The 19,990-nt window shown below is 31.7% G+C and overlaps 1 protein-coding gene across 2 annotated transcripts; it reads right to left on the reverse strand.

Annotated features, from left to right (window-relative positions):
• Positions 1 to 467: 467 nt before the first annotated feature.
• LOC123715651 (pH-sensitive chloride channel 2-like) lies at positions 468 to 18,482 on the reverse strand. Of its 2 annotated transcripts, none has more exons than XM_045670861.1 (8): positions 18,337 to 18,482; positions 4,334 to 4,526; positions 3,621 to 3,933; positions 3,231 to 3,386; positions 2,986 to 3,141; positions 2,645 to 2,810; positions 2,128 to 2,326; positions 468 to 1,860 (listed from the first exon to the last, which is right to left on the reverse strand). In XM_045670861.1, the coding sequence occupies exons 1-8, from the start codon at positions 18,399 to 18,401 to the stop codon at positions 1,618 to 1,620; spliced, it is 1,491 nt and encodes a 496-aa protein (XP_045526817.1). In that variant the 5' UTR covers positions 18,402 to 18,482; the 3' UTR covers positions 468 to 1,617. The 2 variants fall into 2 exon arrangements, with proteins under 2 accessions (XP_045526817.1, XP_045526816.1); XM_045670860.1 differs by having other exon boundaries at positions 3,225 to 3,386.
• Between the last annotated feature and the right edge of the window lie 1,508 nt (positions 18,483 to 19,990).

Genomic DNA, 19,990 nt, shown 5'->3' on the forward strand with positions numbered 1-19,990 from the left:
TACTATAGTTAATTTTAGTTATAAATTATGTTGTTAAATAATTATGTACTTCTTGTACTTGTAGGCCTTTCTTTTTTATTGTTCCATATTAGGGTTGCCTGGAAGAAATCGCTTGTTAGCGATAAGGCCACCCATTGCATAATAACTTATGTAACCTGCGTTTTTTGTTTTTTATATGTATGACTTTGTATATTATGGTAACGAAGTGTAAATTAATAAATATTGGTAAAGAGGAGAAATGAAAAATATTGATGCCATAAAATGATAATATTATTCATACAAAATTAAACGAATGAATATCGTTTTTAATACATGTTAATATAATTAACACAATCTTACGTATAAGATTACAAAAAATGCATTTTTTTTATAATCAACTTGTATAGAACATTTATAAAATTGAGACCACAAAGTGAATAATTTGTTTTTTTATTAATTAGCACAGTCTATTAGATATATGCATTATAATATTAGATGAAAAATCCGATTTTGTTTACGATAGAAATTGTATTCACAGCCATAGATAAGCTATAATTTATTTATTTTTCAGTTTCTAAATTTATTGAAAAAAAAATACTGTGTTATTACAGATGGAATTAATACGATAATATTAAAGTATAACCGTGAGACGAAATTGTCTTAATTATTATTAATACTAATTTAATAAATTACAGTATAGTTGGTATTTATATACAATATCTTGAAGTAAACTTAAATTAAGTACACATATCTAAAATTACCTTAAATTAATGAAAAAATGTATCTACGTACAAAATATTGTAAAAAAATTCGAAGACTACGACGCGACTAAATGTTTTTAAAACGTTTAGATATTGTTAATTTCTACAATTTTACAATACTGGGACGGTATACAATTTTCTTCAACTTAAACGTACCTACAATAAAAATTGTTGTTAGCGAGTATGAGATTTAACCAGTCAATACTGTAATAATTTTCATATAAATAAAATTTAAGCACCAAGAAAATGAGATTACAATACTTATGGATAGGCTTTACAATTTGTATCGTTTAGTAACGTATAGATATTATATAAGCACCAAAATACTCAAATACTCATTACCTTAACTGACTAACACCATCAATCAATCGCCATAAATAAAAATAATATTAGACCAATACGCAACACTTGTTGGTTCGAAAAAAAGTCTGTTATTAGATGATGAAATGTCAAAATAGACACACCTATAGTGCGCTTTGTTCCATTGTGATAACTTAATAGAATCTGTTCGTGTGTTAGTAGTTTAAATATTGAGTTTGGCTTTTACTGTAAAGAAATGAATAAATTTCGATTTAAGTCATTCGTTTGACTAAACACGATCAATGGAGATTTGTCTTTTGTTTTATATTCTCAAACCGTGGAAAGTATTGTATGACTTCCTAATTTAAATTCTCGACTGCATATTTTAATTTTTATTATGAAATTTATATTCTGAGTTTTTAGCAAGGTGTACACCAGACCATGGTTAGGGTAAAACAAAAGAATTATATGTTGCATTTTCCAAATATATTGTCTAAATTCTCAGTGTAACCAATTTATTAATTTCTAGAACTATACAACTCACACCAATACCAAAAGGTAAAGCATTTACGTTTTTTCACAAACAGTACACAAATGTCCAGTAGATAATATTAAAGAATATGAAGAGTAAAGGGAATAATACTCTCGAACGTTTATCGATCCATGTTGCGATTTCCTGTGGAGTCATTTGAGTCCATGTGTGATGTTTTGGGGGTTCATCTGATCCTTCACTGGAGTTATGCCGTCCACCAGACCTATGGACGAGCTCGTCGTAGCTTTGCGTAGTTATCGTAGGTAAGTTGAGAGCTGATGGGAAGCTCTGAAATTGAGAAATATGTGCGTAAACAACGGTACTTGCTTATGAGGGTGAAAAATCATAACGTCGTCAGCAAGGATGTAACTTCATAATTACGAAGAAATTTAGTAAGGCCTGGAATCATATTTCTGCGTCTGATTAATGGATTTATAAATCTAATCAATGGTTTACACACATGCATTAACCACTTGGAGCACAATAAAGTAGGGCAGTAATTACATACATCGTTATTAATTACAAATCATATGAATGTGCTAAAATTATACTTACATGAACTGTAAGATAATTGTTATATGCTGGTCCTGCGGGGTCAGAACTGGTGTCCTGGTTAAGAGAAGAACAGGATCGAGACTTGCTGAGCTGAGGGGAAGACTGTAGCTCTTTCTGAAGCTCTTTACGCGCCAGGCGAGGCGTCAATGTACTTTTCAGTATATATTTACTGTTCACTTTCTTCAAATTCACCACTTTTCTGGAATTATAATAGTCACAATTATTATACGTCATACAAATGTTGTGGCTTGGTCGTTAAAATGATCAATTCAATATTGGCTCCTATTACTTCAAAAATAATATTATAGTATAGCGTTAAATGGTATATAGGTAACAGTTAAATGATACGTGTTGTACGTTGCCAGCAATTTCTTCGTTTTATTTTGATCTTCGGAAACATTTTATAAATCGTAAGAGTTTTCAGAACTTTTTACCAGTAGACATTGATGTTAAAATAATTAAATCATCAAAGCCAAAACGAATCATTTTTTCTTGTATAGTATTTATAAAAACTTACTTTCTGCGCCAGATAGTGTTGACAAAAGCGAATTCCACAAGGGCCGAGAAAATGAAGCCAATACAGCCTAAGAACCAGATTTCACTTGCTTTTATGTAGGAGACTTTTGGAAGAGTTTTTGCTTGTGATGATGCCAGAGTGATAAACGACAGCATGGTACTTGTGCCTGAAATTTTTGAAAATCCAATCATATAATGATCCAGAATATTAAAAGTACAAAATTGTAAATTTAAATTAATTGCTACTAATGTTTGTTCTAGAAGTAGATGGAAAAGGACTTATATTAATTCGGTGTAGACATCAAACATATGTTAAGTTACAGATCATGTATCATATCTTACCCAATGTTATCCTAGGTGCTGAAGCATCAGCTTGCAACCAGAAGGTAACCCATGACATAGCGACAATCATCATTGAAGGAATAAAGTAATCCATCAAATAGTAACCCACTTCTCGGCCCAATTTAAATGTAAACTTCAAAGCGCTGTAATTTCCCGCTGAAATTAGTGGCCAGTTATTAATTTTTATTCTTTCAAAATAACACATTAGGGACTCCACAAACATATAAAATCGACATTACATCTACCTCCACCCAGTCTCATGTTTACGATATCTCCTCGAACAACCGACTCATTTGTCCAAAAGTCGAGCAGAGAGTATTCTGTTAAATGCAGCTCTGAAGATAGTCGAACGGGATTATCTTTCTCCCACATCAAGCGTAAAATTGATGCGTTGTATTTCCCTGAAATATTTGTTATAGGTTTATTATTCACTGAAAAACTTTTTTTATAAAAAACAATAATTTAGAGAAGATATATATTATACTACTACTTATATATCTGTTACAAATTTTAAGCCAGTGTTAACAAAAACCATTTTTAGTACCTACTACGTTTTCATACATATATGCTTTGTCCTCCTTTAGATAGCCCAAACAATCAATATCTAGTTATAGTGGAATAGCAAAGATACTTACAGCTTTCCAAGTTCATCGAACATTTTTGAACATCGAATGGAAATTTTTGCAAATTCATCCAACAATATAGCACAGCTTGCATTCGACGACTGAAAAGCACTTCACCATCTGGTGCTATTGAGATGAGCACGTCTTTACTATCAGTTCCCATCAAACTGGACGATTGTTCGTTAGACATGTACAAGTGCGGTATCCAAACACGGGATCTGAGATCGCTTTCTCCAATTATTTTCGTTCGTTCTGGAGAATACAGAGCGTACGCTAGACGTCGATCAGTCCAACGAAGTTGCAGAAGGAAGTGCAATTTGAAGTTCTGGAATGTGATTAAACATTGTACATTATTATATAAAATGCCTATATCCTCTATAGTGTAAGTAAGTGGAGAACCGTGGTTTCTGTCTTCCCCTTTGCGATAAAAGCGTGATTATATAAATAAATAATATAACAATAAAATGGCTTTATCGGATAAAAACGCAAAATTACTCCTGCGTTTAGATGTATTTACAGTAGTGGTCAGCGAGACACCGTATCCTGTATGTTACCAATCCCCCGTAAGCCTCAAGTTCCGCATTCAGTCAACATGCAACACAGAGGTTAGCATACTGTACAAGTTCACATTTTACACACATCTGTACAAATTTAACACTTCTTACATCTTGATGAATAATTTAACATTAATATAGAACCTTACAAAAACATTTTTTTTAATTTACCAAATCGTGTGCTTCAGCCGGTTGTATGAAATATACGTAGGCGCTGGCGTGGACAAACACAACTTCTCCAGTCTGGTATGTAGGTAGGAGAAGCCTGTCGTATCGGCACTCGTGTGCCAGACGCGAGAGGAACTCTGATTGCGTGTATGTATCCCCTTTTTCTAATGATGGACATTCCGGAAGCGGCTCTTTTCTGTAATGATAGCAAACACCGTGTTACAAAGCACATTTGAATCTTCAACAAGCACTGACGCTTTGAAATACAATTAGATGGAAGGCCAATTTAGGGATTGCAATAGCGAGACATGAGTGAACATAGATTTCGCAAGCTGGTAGTCCAAATGGCCCCAAAGGTTCCAATTAAATCCTTTCGCCTTCTGACATTTAACTTCTAGGATATAATAAAATAGTGTGATAGCCATGGCGTAACATTTTTTTGTGTTAAGTAAACAACATAAGTTGTGTTATCTTATAAACTCATACGGTAGGAGCTTATTCCGAGCCAATGGTAACTAAAAAATACACTGCGAACGTGTTTCTTACACGTGTGTTTAATGTTACCAATTTCTATATTTTCTAAGCTTTGTATATTATACAAAAAATAAAAGTATTCTGAATTGTTTCAGATCTTGATATTTATTATCAACAATTCTCAATGCCGGATTATCTTAGATTATTATCGGAGATATTTAATCAACGTCATGGTGACGTAATCTCCGTTAAAAATTAATTAAACTCGCCAGAGCCGAAAGAAAATATACGCTATCATTCGCGAGCGAAATGCTCGTTATTTGCTCAAGATACACTACTTTAAACAGATATTACTTCAGTAAATTTATTAGCTTATGTAAATTTTCATGTCACTATACAGGTGTATTCTAAATAGTGCAGGAAAATTAAATTTTAAAAAGAGCTAAAAAGCTTGCCATTTTATAACACTTAATACACAATCGTAAGTTTAGTGCAGATTATAAAATGCTAATATGACTAAAGCCCATGATGTTAAACCTATAGTGGGTTCTATTCTTGATTAATTTTATTATATTTTAGATTTATTGTCATAAATAAATAATTCGGTCATTGCTTGACACAACACATTTATAAACATTGTTTATTAAGGCTATTAAAAGCTAATAAAATAAAAAATAATACAAAAATAAAATAGGTTACAATGTTTACCTTTGACAGACAATTTTTTATTATAAAAATCCAATGTAAAAGTCTATCTCTTTACAAACTTGAAATTGCTATTTATTATACGTTGTATGTCTTCCAGTAAAACTAATAATAACATAAAGATCTCTTTTGATTTACCTAGAATTATTATTACGTATTATGTAGCCTAGTATATATAGCATCATATGATCTAGATTAGTCTTGCATGAATCTTTAGAAAACGAGGCTTTTCTTGTAGGGGTTTTCATTGTTCATGAATAATGTATGACATGACTTATTTGTTTTAAGTTTTCACGTGACTAAATAAGTAATATTATGTTTAAACGCGTCCTAGATCTAATTATGTTTCACCACGTAATCGGCCATTTGGGATTAGGTGTTATATCCATTTTCAGTTAATGTCAAATATAAGGGATATTTACGCATCAACAATTAACGCATTAACATTTAAAATAAAATAAACAACCCAAAATTCAAACGCCTTTAATGATATTTTTTCCAGTATTTCGGGAGTTGGATGGAGTAGCAACACAAACTCGGATATCAATCCGAATTGGCAATCAAAAATACTTTTTTTTCATACCATATAGAGACTAAAATTACAAACAATGTGTAATTATAGTTATAGTTACTTTCTGTCAATATATATATTTTTAACAAATATTAGTCAAAATGTGATAAACGCGTTTTAGTATGGCGGTTTTATAATGGCAATAAGAATCATTCTAATGCTACTTGTAAAATGCTAAATATGGTAGCATTTTGTTAAGAAATCATGTGCCATTAAAATACCTAATGCAGTACTGGAACGAGTATAATATAAATTATATGCAGCCGAGAAGGTCATTGAAGATCATAACTAATATTTGCCTGATAACATTATGAACCAATTCCTGTAGTAAGATTTACCTAAAGATTAATTGCTAATCTTCACGCAGTATGTAGACGCAAATAAGTAATTTGCCGCTTATCGGTTTCTTATCAAAACTCATATTTGAGGCTTTATATTGCTTTGAAAGCCGCAAATGTTGTTCTAATGGTGCCAGTTCAGTTTAACTATTCCAATTAACACATGGGTCGTGTAGTAGTTTAAAGGTCGCATTTTTGTTGTTATCATAACTAATATCGACACGTAACTTGGTCAATATTACGTACCAAAAAACTTCTTTACGCAGTTTTGAGTTTACATTCATGTTGAGGTGAAATTCAAAAACGAAACGAATCTTGTACTGTTTTTTTACTCTACATATTACATATAACCTAACCTAAACGACCTAAGAAGTCATTATGCCCAACTAACGATTTTGACAACATGCTGGAACAAAGCCTATTAAAAATCTATTATTCATGACCGCACGTCAAATATAATTAATTAATTACTATATTTAGATTATGATATAGATTTTATTTCTTTAACAGTTATATTACTCAGAATAAATGTATTAGGGCTATTAAGAGCGTTGGACCTCGTATAAGCTATAGATTAATTTTTTACGAACTCAATATTTTGACTGCACCAAGTTTGTATATATTTTGCAGCTACAGAAGCAGTTATGACTGTAAAAAAACATTCAAAATTGATCAAAACATAAAAGGAAACTTGGCTGTGGGATCCAACACGGCTGTGGGTGCCTGCATGTTGCACCGCGAAATGTTCAAAAAATTATTACGCCATGGCTATGAAACTATTTATTCACCTTCCTACAAGTTATAGATCACTGCCGTGTAATTCTTTCAAGGGGAAAGTATAAATTTTTAAAGTCAAGGTGCCTTTATAGTGTGGGCGAGTATTTGGATCATAGGTTTGACAACAATTAATTATAAATAGCTTGTCTTATTATTATGACAGACGTTCTTATTATTATAATATAATACGTTTTTATTATTATATAATACATAATGAAAATTAATATGACATTTGCATGTCAATTTGTTTGTGGCTGATTGTGTGGATTTTTATAATTGATCGATATAAATGTAACACTTTCTTGCAAATAAATAATTTATTATTATTATTATCGGTTTACATAAAATATAATTTACTACTTTGTGCTTATATTATGAACTTGAGTGAATTTTCCTACAATTTAGAATATTCAAGCTCAAAAAAATTCTTAGTTCTTAAAATATGAATTATATTAATAAAAAAGTGACGCTAGTTCAACAGATATAGATAGAAGCGCGGCGGGGGGAGAGTGACGTGTCGATCGCGTGATTGGTAAATCAGTTGACGTTTGTGTCCCGCGCTGTGTACGATGCGCAAAATTTCCCCCACTCCCTTGTTTAATGCTCAAGAAGTTTGCCGGTATCTGTAACTAAAACAGTTACTACACATTACAAACCGCACTGCGATCCTGCATATCGGAATAACAAACACACTAACATCTGCAATAATATAATTTTTGAATATCCTATGTAATGTAGATTAGATTGTTCGTATGATTCATTAGAAAATTTTTAACATCCGTTTAAAGATAACAAAAGATAATATATTTTCTTAAAATTATCAAGATTATATCATGACTAGTTGAATTTACTCATTTTAATATTTTAATGTAATTTTATTGTAAATAATTAAAAAAAATAACATGTTTTCCTTACACTAAGTAGGTATATCACAGAGGAAACTAAGGGAGGTAAAGCGAATGCAATTTCCAATAATAAATAGTCGTTAGCTTTGTTAATGGCAATTAACGACATCTTAGTAGACTCGATTATGTGTGTGCAATCTGTCCAAAGAAGTACATATCACTTCTTCTTTATGAGGGAATCTGTTTGGTACCGTGCCGGTCTAAGACGCTTCCGCATTCAGAGTTATTATTTACAGCATAAAGATGAGTTGCACAATGATGATGATATTAAACTAGTATAATGTACTAGTGTAAAGTACACGAAATGGATTTAATCCTTACAACTACAAAACTACTAAAAATAGTCACTACTAAGCCTTATTTACTTCATAATTTGAATAAATTAACACGTAGTTGATATTTTTCATTGATAAGAATTTATTGGCTTTAGAGTAGCTTATCATTGCTACTAAATAAATTTCTATATTTATTTAGTGAATCACAATTATATAATTACAATAATTTGTATTGTTTTGTGTGAAAACAAAAAATACACAACGATGATAAACTCCCGCTTCATTTTTAAGGTCGGTTAAAACGGTATCTTGCATATCGTTTTAGCTTTTTCTACGAGGGAATTATGAAGGACACAAAATTAAAAAAAAAATGGGAAATTATTAAATTCATTTTAATTTATAAAAATTGAAGCTGTTTTCTGGTCGAGACGTTTTTGGATTCTCATTATCTTTTTTGTAACAAACATTGGAACAAATGTATGTACAAATATTGGAACGAGTAATAAATCACTATTGGTTACTTTGTCGAAAATTTAACAAACTCGGGTATGTGCGCTATTGTATTGAACGTTGTTCATAACTAACGTTTCCTCACTCCCGAGTTTGTTGCATTTATGTCGCAATATATCGTTTAAAAATATTGCGCCTAGTCGATAAGAAAAGCAATAAACTATGTATCAACAAAGATACATTGCGATCAAAGATTCCGCACTATTTGCAAAGCAAGCATTCTAATTTATTACCTACCTCACTATTATTACTCTACTTAAAAGATGATGCATATGCTAATATTATGAATTTACACAGAATTACTAGAAATTGAACTTTTTAATGAACGAAAAGAACGTTGTTTGAGAAATTGAGTGGCATATCCAACTAGAGATTTCACAAACTAAGCAAATGAATATACCTGTGCATTTAAATTGTCTTGGAAACTATTGATAAATATGTAAGAAACAATATAGCGATTGGAGGAGCATACATAACTTTATTTACAGAGTTGCAAATGGGTCTGAGTAAAAACCATTAAACAAAGACACAAGCTGTCTAATCTTTTGCTGTAGAATCGGAATATAGAATCATTCAATGTCTAGAAACGTAAAACCCCTGAAAGATACGCATTGTGCGTCTAATGTCGCTAACAATGAGTTTTTGATAATACAAAGGAAAATGGTGGTTAACAACAAAGAATAACAAATACGAAATGTGAAAGAATCAAGGTCGATGATTTACGAACCCACATCATGATCGATTTTCGTTACCTCGTTGGTATTCCGGAGCATTACAATTTTACCTTTACGACAAGGCTATTAGTGCTTTGAAAATCGTGTAAAATATATCAATTGGAAACATAAGTTTGTAGTATGTAAAACTATTTTTATTATATTGAGTTTATCATCAGTTAACGATGTATGGACGTAAATTATTGCCAATACACATTGTACGTGTTACAATATGAATTAAAATTATTGTATGCTATAGTTATGCAAATATAGGCATTAGTATCACAGTAGAAATACCATTGAGAGTATAGAGACTACTCATTACTTTAACAACCAATTAGCTTTTAACTAATGAACTAAAATTTGTTTCCACCAAAGCCTAAAAAAACTAATTAGTAAATTAGACGAGACTTAAAACATAGTACTGAACGTGACGACCAGGCTGGTATTGATAATATTGAGCCATTACGTAGACAGACTTATCAACTAATCTGATCGTTCCGAGTTAGGATTTCTGACAGCTCTTTTTCGAATTATTTGTGATTATAACGGATTAAACACTACTTGACCGGAGCTGGATATATTCGGTAGTGGGCTGATCGACTATCTTTAATTATTATTATTTTATTCTACATATGTTTCTAAATTTTACGAAAAATTTATGCTTATCAAAATTGTCATATATTTTAGATATGGTATTATGTATGATGTGGTAATAAAAATAAATAAATCAATGGCGCTACAACCTTTTTAGAAGGCCCAGGGCCTTAGATTTCTTTAACTGTTATTACTCATGAGTCATGATCATTTGTTAATCTAATAAGCAAGTAGGTGATCAGCCTTTGGTACCTGACGCACGCAGTCGACGAGTTTTTGGGTCTAAGGCAAGCCGGTTTGCTCACGATGTTTTCCTACACAGTGCGAGCGAATGTTAAATGCGCACATTGAAAGAAACTCCATTGGTGCACAGCCGGGGATCGAACCTACGACCTCAGGCTTGAGAGTCGCACGCTGAAGCCACTAGGCCAACACTGCTTATGATGCGGTAAACTTCAATAAATAAATAAATAAATACCAACCCTAGATAAAAATACTTTGTGGTGAACATGATAATTTGAGGAAGTCATATTAACTCACGCTTAGACACGTCATCCTTGCAAACTATGTCGATTGCCTAGGACTGCGAATTATGATACTCTTCTAAAACTTCTTAAAATGAGTTACTCTATCTGCTCTTAAACTAAATCTATATATTTATTGTTTGTAGCCTATACTCATATATATACACACACAGGGTGGGTTCCTGTTTTGACCCTTTCTGTCAGTTTTCATGAAGCAATGAACTTTTAAGTGGATCGCACGGACTCGGGGACTTCAAGGCTCGCCAATATTCAGTGCTGTAAAGACTATTGAATTGTCACGAGCCACGGAGGCTATCGTAATAATTAAAGTATTTACAAAGTCTTAGATTAGCGAGAGGCGTTCTGCCTTGACCCTGACAAGCGCAGTCATGTGACTGCATTGATTGTCCCAATCGACAAAGGTCGATCATCATAATTCATTTTCCGCATTTGATTCCGTCACTTTCTATGCTTCCTCTCAATAATTTAGGTTATATTTTAAACAATACCTTTGTATTGTAATAAATATAACCTAAATTAATATAACCTAAATATATAAGTAATATATCGAATAAGCGTCGACATTAATAATCAGCGTGTCACTCTAGTCGGTTCTATAAATAAGTATTTCACATCTAGATGAGTATTGACATATTGTAAATGTGGCTAATATATATATTTTTCGTTCTAGTTGATACATAAAAGAGTCCGTGACCGACTAAGCTAATATGACTGATATTTTCTTTAGCTACTTGAGTTAAGCACCAATTTAAATAAGTAGGTGCTTTAGTTAAGTGGTAAATACTTATAAATAAAATTATTAAACAATATCACTAGGTAACAAAGATATTTTTATAGTACAGGTCAGTCGCTATAGTCGCGCCAGGACCAATATACAAAATTATTTATTTTATAGCTTCATTAGTACTGACTGTCTGAACGAAACGTAGTCATCATTTTTGTAGTTGTGGTTCTTTTGGCGCGTTAGGGAAAAATGATGAGAGCACGAATTTACGATGCGCTCACACCGACCCAAAAGAAAACAACGTCAATTTCTTAAATTATGTAGAAATATTTTTTTATGATATTTAAATATTTTATTCAACTAGATAATGCGTTATAATCTTTCAATGTATTAAGTAAAAAAGGTACTATTGTTAAAGGGTCTATTGTTGGTGTCGTTTTTTCTACAAACGTACAATAAGGCGAAAGATAAAAAAAATCAAAAAGATTATTGTTACGTTAAAGAAGTATAACTTCTAAGTATAAAGAATTGAAGAGCTCTTTTCCAAAATGTACTTAGTCCACAAAAAAAGGTGTATGATTATTTCCTTTTTCAAAAAACACTGATAACAAATATGTATGATGTAGTGTAGTGTAATTATACTTAGGCGTTGATTGCTATACGTATGTACTTTGCTCTACAAACATATTTTATTTAAAAAATATTTTTGAAAACTGTGATGTGATTGCAATATGTGTTGTCTTCAAATATTATGTACTAAGTCCTGACATACCACATTCTGAAATGGAAAAATGTAATCCCTATGTTTAAATTACTATACTTTTTATTAAAATCTATTTTATGTAGAAAATAAAACAAAATTCTATAAAATGCACTTTATTATTTAAAACAAATTTAAAGATAAGATTTGTCCTATTCAGCATATCTCCCAAATACTGGTTCAGGTTGTTCATCATTCAAGGTTCTTGTATCAAAAACCTTTAAAAAAACTTGTACCAAAAATCTGATACTTGTCTCTGAAAGGTACAGTTCTGTAAAAACTTTTCTTGATTAACACAATATTGTATTTCAACTCTTTGTGTTGTTCTTTTTAGCACATTGTGGTAGCAGTATTCTGATGAATATACTTCCTTCCCGAATGAACGGAATATTTTCTTTTTTTGTATTCTAATGCCATGTGCCTTTTGTCCATGAGTAATTTAGATTTAAGAACCGCTTTCGCAGAAAATCTTTATTATCATTGAGTACCGTGGCATGTTGAATAAATGCAAAAATTTTGGAATATAAGATACAGCAATTACTTATTCCACGTCATTAAATTTGTATCGCACATCCCTTCTCATCGGCAATACTCTTTTAAAATAAAAATCGTCATACAAAATGGCAAACAACACCTATTGTAAAAAAAATATCGTAAAATTATTAGTACATATATGCAGTAATATTAATCTGGTGAATTCGATTCGAATGAAAACAAATTCAATTTTTTTCAACTGTCTTTTGTCAGGAGGCATATAGCTGTGACTTCTTATTTGGAAGTTTTGCTCTATTAAAGTAAATGTTTGTATCAAATGTAATAACTAAGTACGTTAAGTAAGTGAATGACAGTGAACATTAGTAGTATGAGGGTGAATCTTAATTTGAAAATAGTACTAATTTTGGTAGATTTATTTTGGAAAGGGTCGAACTCTCCCTTGCCATGGACAAAAGCAAAACCTTTTTTAATATAGTATTAAAAGAGACTTAGTACGTTTTTGAATACTCTTCAATGACGTAATATATAATAACTAATTTATGTAAAATAAAGCAGTATAATCTCGTAAATATACAGTACTATTACTTCTGGGTACATAGAACAGATTGATAATCTATTTATGTAAAAAAGTTAGCGGTGTCTGTTTCACGCCTACAGTACATATTACTTATAAAATTATCCAATTTAGAGCACTATTAATTATAAAGCACTTACATCACCTTGGTCCTCAAAGGTGGAGGTGAGATACATAATCGTATGTTTATTACACGTTTATACGCAAATTATCGCGGCAGGTGGAATCATTCAAACTGTATCCGAGAATAGTCGTAGTAATCTTCCTGCTATATACAGATACTCCTATATATATTATATACACATAAAATTTATCATATTTTATTTAAAAACACATTGATAGTGAAGTATCTTCTAACACCCGAAATTTTTGTTTCAGGAGCGATAGATACGATTCTTTAATACATAAATAAATTTATTTTTATATTATTATATTGAATGTGTAGGTCAACATTATCCTAAAATTAATAAATGATAAATGTACTGTATTGTATTTAGTAATATCACAGAAAATTGTCAATACAATTTTGTTTATACATAAACAATAAATCCTAAATCATCTCAAATTTCGCTATTGGCCTGAATCACGTACTGGCGATCGTAGGATTACGAAGATGATGTCGCCAGACCAACTAGCTAATAATCGTAAAAGATGTCAAATTTTATATGTAACTAAGTATTGGCAAACATTTTAAAGACCGTCGAATTACCTTACCTAATTAATATTAATTATTATATCAATTACAAGTGACTAAATTCTCCAATTTAGCTAAATAAATCACCCATACGCCTTGATAGAAAGAAATGTTGAGGTCATTTCAATGTTTCCATAATTAATTGGCTAAAAAGTATAGGTATGCAAATTAGTTCCTTGCGTTAATCAAGTTTAAATACATATAACGATATAAGCAGGATTAAAGACTTACACATATTAAACTACTGTTCTTTAATATAATCTAAATAAATGTAATAGGAGATATCATAATATTAATTTAAATTTAAGGTTATTTACTAACAGTTATTACTATATAATGAAAAAGTAGGCTAGGTTGAAAAAGTTCATTTAAGCAAAAATTATTTTTTAATGCTGGCAGCATTTACTCGCTAAAGAGTATTTACTTTAATAAAAAGATTGTACTTTGAATATATGCAACTAAAATATATCGAATGTATGACAACCTTCCGCTTAACACGGGTTTTTCATAGATAATAAATAAAAAGTATTAATAAAAGAATAATGTTAAAAGGAATAAACAAAATAAAGTATGACTTTTTTAAGAAATTGCGAGAGGCTCAATCTGACAAAAAACCAATTAATTGGGTGAACTTGATAAAAAGCACATTTACTGAACCACATCTCTGAACGATTACTTCTAGAATTTAATTAAATATTTTGATTCATTTAAAACGTGACGGTTACGTGTTTTATTCGATACTCTACCGAATCTTGGCTATACTGCGAGCTTTGCGAAATTACATACAAGTCTTGAATCATCTTTATATTTAGTAAGATTATTTACTATTATTGTTCGCAACAACTATGAGACAGATTTACCGAATCTATTTTGAATACATATGCTAATTTGATATTTAAACATTTTAAATTTAGCTAAATATTTCTTACGTAGAACTTGCGTATTTTATTCTTAGACAGAGTAGGTAATATGCACCCAATTTCAACCTATACTTATGTTTTTTTACTTGAAATTGTGAAATTTATATAAAAATTAAATATGCTAAAACTATGTAGCTCATACTGTAGAAATGCGGGAAAAGATGTGGTGAACATTAATAAATAAGTAAATAGTCTCAGTGTCTTTGAAGATGTAAAAAACGTTCCACTTATGTTCACAGTTGATTTAAGAAATACAATTTTCCTTGTTTATAGGCTCCAAATTCTCTCTTTAATCTTACACCTTTACTTGAAAAATAACCATTCCCAACATACCTAAAATTATTAACAAAACTGAGCAATGCGTTTATTGTAAAGTCAGATTAATAAAGTCTTTTATATATAATCTCTTATGATTGCTTTTAATTGTCATTATTTTGTTATTCGTACCAATTTGCAACGCAGAAATTGTTGTGATTTAAAAACATTAGGATACCAATTTAGAGACAATGAATGTATATTTTCTATTTCTTTTCATAACCAAAAATATGCTACTAAAAGATACAAATGTTTATCGCTGATTAAAATATAGAATTTATTACAAGACAGAAATGGTATTGAAAACCAATATTGTTTTTGTTTCAGGCTGGAAACGTTAATCATTATCACTAATAAATCATTCATTTATCAACAAAGTTATGAGTCATTTTGCGTTGATTTTACTTATTTAAATATGCATATCGATTAACTAAGTTCTGATTTGTTAATTAGCCGCCCTCGTGACTGCTTGTCATATTGGTAAATAATTTACAAAGTATGTTTTCTATCATTTTGTATTAAACTTATATAATTGGTTTACTTTCAATACCTTAAAATTTAACTGAAAAGAAATGCCAATGGGTTAGGCTAATGTACCTACAAACCATGGCTCTGCCTGTTTAACTATATTAAATATTCAGAAGAAGTTACCGCTTTAAATAATAAAAACCAAAAGGAAAGCTATAGAAAATCATAGATAATTTTAGACAGTATAACTTTATAGAGTCAAAGAACCAGGTGTGCTAAAATACCATAATGGGTTGGATTTAGAAATACGTCGCCATCATTTACAATATTAACGTGTACCTAACCGTTTCTTGTTGTTTGTGATATTTACGGAAAATTATTTCATACATTAATTGAATGTGTATCATAAATATGTGAAATACAAAGTTTTAATTGCTGTAATTGAAGTTCATGTGTTTAACTGCCATACAGGTTATGAATTACCATGCCAAATACTAAATAGATCTGTGCTAATGCATTAAAAGTGTGCGGACAGCTACGTATTAAAGGAAAAATATCGCGGAAACATACAAAATACTAGTAAGTTTTTTTTAAATAGTCTAATTATGATATATTCGTTATGCCATTGAGTATATGCGACGAGCTGAATAAATGATTTAACTTTACATAATTAAAGAATTACAAATACTTTAGTAAGATGTAGGGGAATTGATTTCAACTCGACACAGGTATTTTAGTCGAATAAGTACAACGAGTAGACTCAGTGTCGCCGCTTTGAAACCGATTTCATTAATCATCTATGAATATAATTCACTGCTTTTAATGCCTACAAACACTTTTAAACACATACTTTTATCCCGGATGAAGTAGTCATATTTTTATGTAGTAAAAATTTAATTGATTTTGTGTATCAGAAATCTGCAGTATTTTTCATTTATTTTATTTAAATCTTACCTAAAAGACCCTTCCCTTCCCAAAGGGGTAGGCAGAGATCATGCATCTTCACTTGCTACGGTCCTGACATACCCCCCTTTTTCCACTTTCATGATATTCACCATGCATGCATGTTATGGGTACTTCAAACTTATCCCTTCTCATTATGTCACCCGACTTCACCATTTACGGTTGCCTTGTATAACCTTTTTGGAAACCGCTTCTCATTCATCCATTCCACATGGATAAATCACCGAAGTATTCAATTTCATATCCTTACGTAACTTACCATTACATATTGTATCACGCAATGTTACTCGCGTACTACGCGAACTTCTCTGCCACACCCAACATTAACTATCGTATATTAACGTCGGGATACGCACTCCCCTATGTGCATCGAGCCTCGTTTGAGATTTCTTGACTATACATAAAGGAATTCCATTCTATCTATTCCCACCATTCTCTGTCCTTCTATAACATCGTCCGCCTTTCACCCGATATAAACATAAACTAAGAATACGAACACTTTTTCCTAGAATATCCCGTCCTATTGACACCTCTTTTAATTAACATAGTTTTTATTGTTCAGAAATAACCAAGGATGATAAAAAAATGTTACCAAAACCTCAGTATAAATACCTATACTATGTTTTATATACTATATACCGACTTTATTATAACTTATTGCTTCTCAACAAATAAATTTTAAAGTGAAGAAGAATGGACATCGCCGACACGCTACGGCTGTTGCTTAGTACAAAACGTCGTCTTCGTTCTAGGTGATAGGCAATCGTCTTAGGTAAAATATTAACAGAGCAGACGAATAAATGTATCGTAAGAGGACGTTGCGATATAGTAATTTATTTAATATTCTTTACAACAGAAAACTGTGGTTGAGACTGCAATTGTGCTTATGATTTTTTACAAAACTATTTACCGTCTATTACGTTTGCCAATAGTGTTTGTCAAATACTAGTAACAAATAACAATCGCCGCCCTAATAAGGATCACAAGTAGTGTTGGGTCACCTAATACCACGTGTTAATATAACAATTTTGGCGTTATACTATGAAAACTACCTATTGTTTTAAAAGGTTTGTTCGTTCTTAATTGCTGTATTGACAAATTGCGATTGTACGAATCATAGTTTTATTTATAGTTATGCTTATGTGATTTATTAAGTTTTGTCTCCAATGCAAATATTTTTCGTCTAACTAAAGTTGTTATATAATGCAGATACATTGAGCTTTAGTCTAGTTACAAAAAATGTAATAGCATAGCATAATTAACCAATAAATATACAAATTTATTGGTAACTAATTACGCTAAAGAGTAGTAAATAAAGAACTGAAATGAAGAAACGTGCTTAGAAATTATAACACAGGTTTGCCACTCTTTAATAAAAATAAGAATGTTTTATTTCGATTTTCAAATTACCTAACTAATTAATTATACGCATGTTTCAGATACCAGCATTGTTTTACCTTTGCGGATGACGCGGATTTCAATTCGATAGCAAACATCTGATTTTATACGTGTTGCTCAATTTTACGCTACTAAATGTTACACTATGTGTTAATATAATCCAGTAAAAGCGCATTGCGAAAGCGAAAGCAAAATTATTAATAGCAAATATATGGCGCCGCTTCAATTAAATTTTATTAAGATCAATTTATTTAATTTTCATATTTTTAGATTGGATAAACTTACAGCTTTTGTCCTAATGCACTATTGCAAATCACTAATAAAAAACACAAAAATATATTTCTGTTCATGATTGTTTCATTACGTCGTAATGCGCACGCGACGATAGTGCGCTCCGCTTGATCGATTAACCACAACTAGAGGATGGAGGCTGTTGATAATAAGAAGGCTGAGACTGTTTACGATGCGTATTGTTTTATGAATGGAATCAAGGAAAAACTAGTCGATAGACTTTTCCCTCTAATAAGCTAAAGCTTAGAAAATCGTGAAGGTTTTCTAAAAGGTAAACTCCTATTTCTGCTAGCTGATTGTTTATTATTATAGGCTTTTTTTATAAGTATAAAAAAATAAAAGACGTTTCCAAGCGTAGTAATAATTTGCGCAATTGTCTATTAGAACCTAAACATAAAAAAAAACATTCAAAACTTGGTTTGGCCCCTGTAGCAGTATACCTTTACGTGTGTACACTGGCAGCATTCTCTCGCTGTATTGCGATTCCTCATTACGCGAGGAAAGCACCAGCTCTGGGGTCACCGGAACTATCTACCAGGCGCCAACTTAAATCTTCAATTAGCGCCTGTGCACTTGAACCCCACGGCTCTAGAGGGAACAAAATTGAAGTTAGAGGAAAGACTCTTATATTTGAGCCGTTTTTTATTTTTCGCTTGCTTTGCGGCCGCCCCGCCCCAGCCCTCACCATGCCATCGTCTGCAGCGATGCCTGTTGGCTCCAAAATGGCTGGAACATTGACGTAGGCCATATGGCGTATAATGTCGTGCGCGGCATGGCGAGAAAAACGACCTGCACTCATTTGGCAATGGAGGCCATGGTGTCCAAGGCTACTTACTACACAGATTCTTCACTTAAGTCACATCACACTCACAGTCACTTCACAGTCACAGCCACAACCGCCAACCTTGCGCGGTGTGTTATTAAAGTGTGACCTAATAAGTTTTGGATTTCAGATTTGCAAATAGGATCACCCAGCTTCTTTGAAAGTTGACTCTAGAAGGCAAACTCAAGCCTGGTTTCATGCTTATCACGCGTTTCTCGCATCTGTTAAATCCGCAATCTCGTGGTTTGTAGAATAAGATCTAAGCATTTCACCCACCAGGCTCCTAGATTTGTGAGCAGATGAGAGAAACGCTGGAAGAGCTACACTTGTTAAATAAAAAGACAGAATTTTAAAATAAACAATGCCGAGTGTGTGGTAATATCCAGAAGACGGTGAGAAAGATTTTTAAATTTTGGTATTGATGAATATATGTATCCTTCAAAAGCTTCTTTGAAAATCGGTGCTCCTAAGATGTGCAGCGATTTTTTATTTATTATTTGTATATTTGGAGCTAAGGTATTATTTTTTTTAATTGTGTTACCTCCTAGAGTACCAGCGTCAAGATACCAGACGTTTAAATTTGATTTTAAATTTTCTATACAAGAACTTATTGTGAGACTAAAAATAGCCGGCTCATGAGGATCACCTTGTTGACAACTAACTTCTGAAGAGAGTTCGTAACTCTTGTATGTTAATTTTGATGGCTCTGAGTATCACTGTAAAATAAAGTTATATATTGCTTTCGCTCGTTTTCAGAAGCCTTTGTCAACGAGGTGTCCCTGCTTATTGAATTATGCATTTTTGACGGCTTCACAGCCGCTCTTA

The sequence above is a fragment of the Pieris brassicae genome, chromosome 10, assembly GCF_905147105.1.
Source record: "Pieris brassicae chromosome 10, ilPieBrab1.1, whole genome shotgun sequence".
NCBI lineage: Eukaryota > Metazoa > Arthropoda > Insecta > Lepidoptera > Pieridae > Pieris > Pieris brassicae.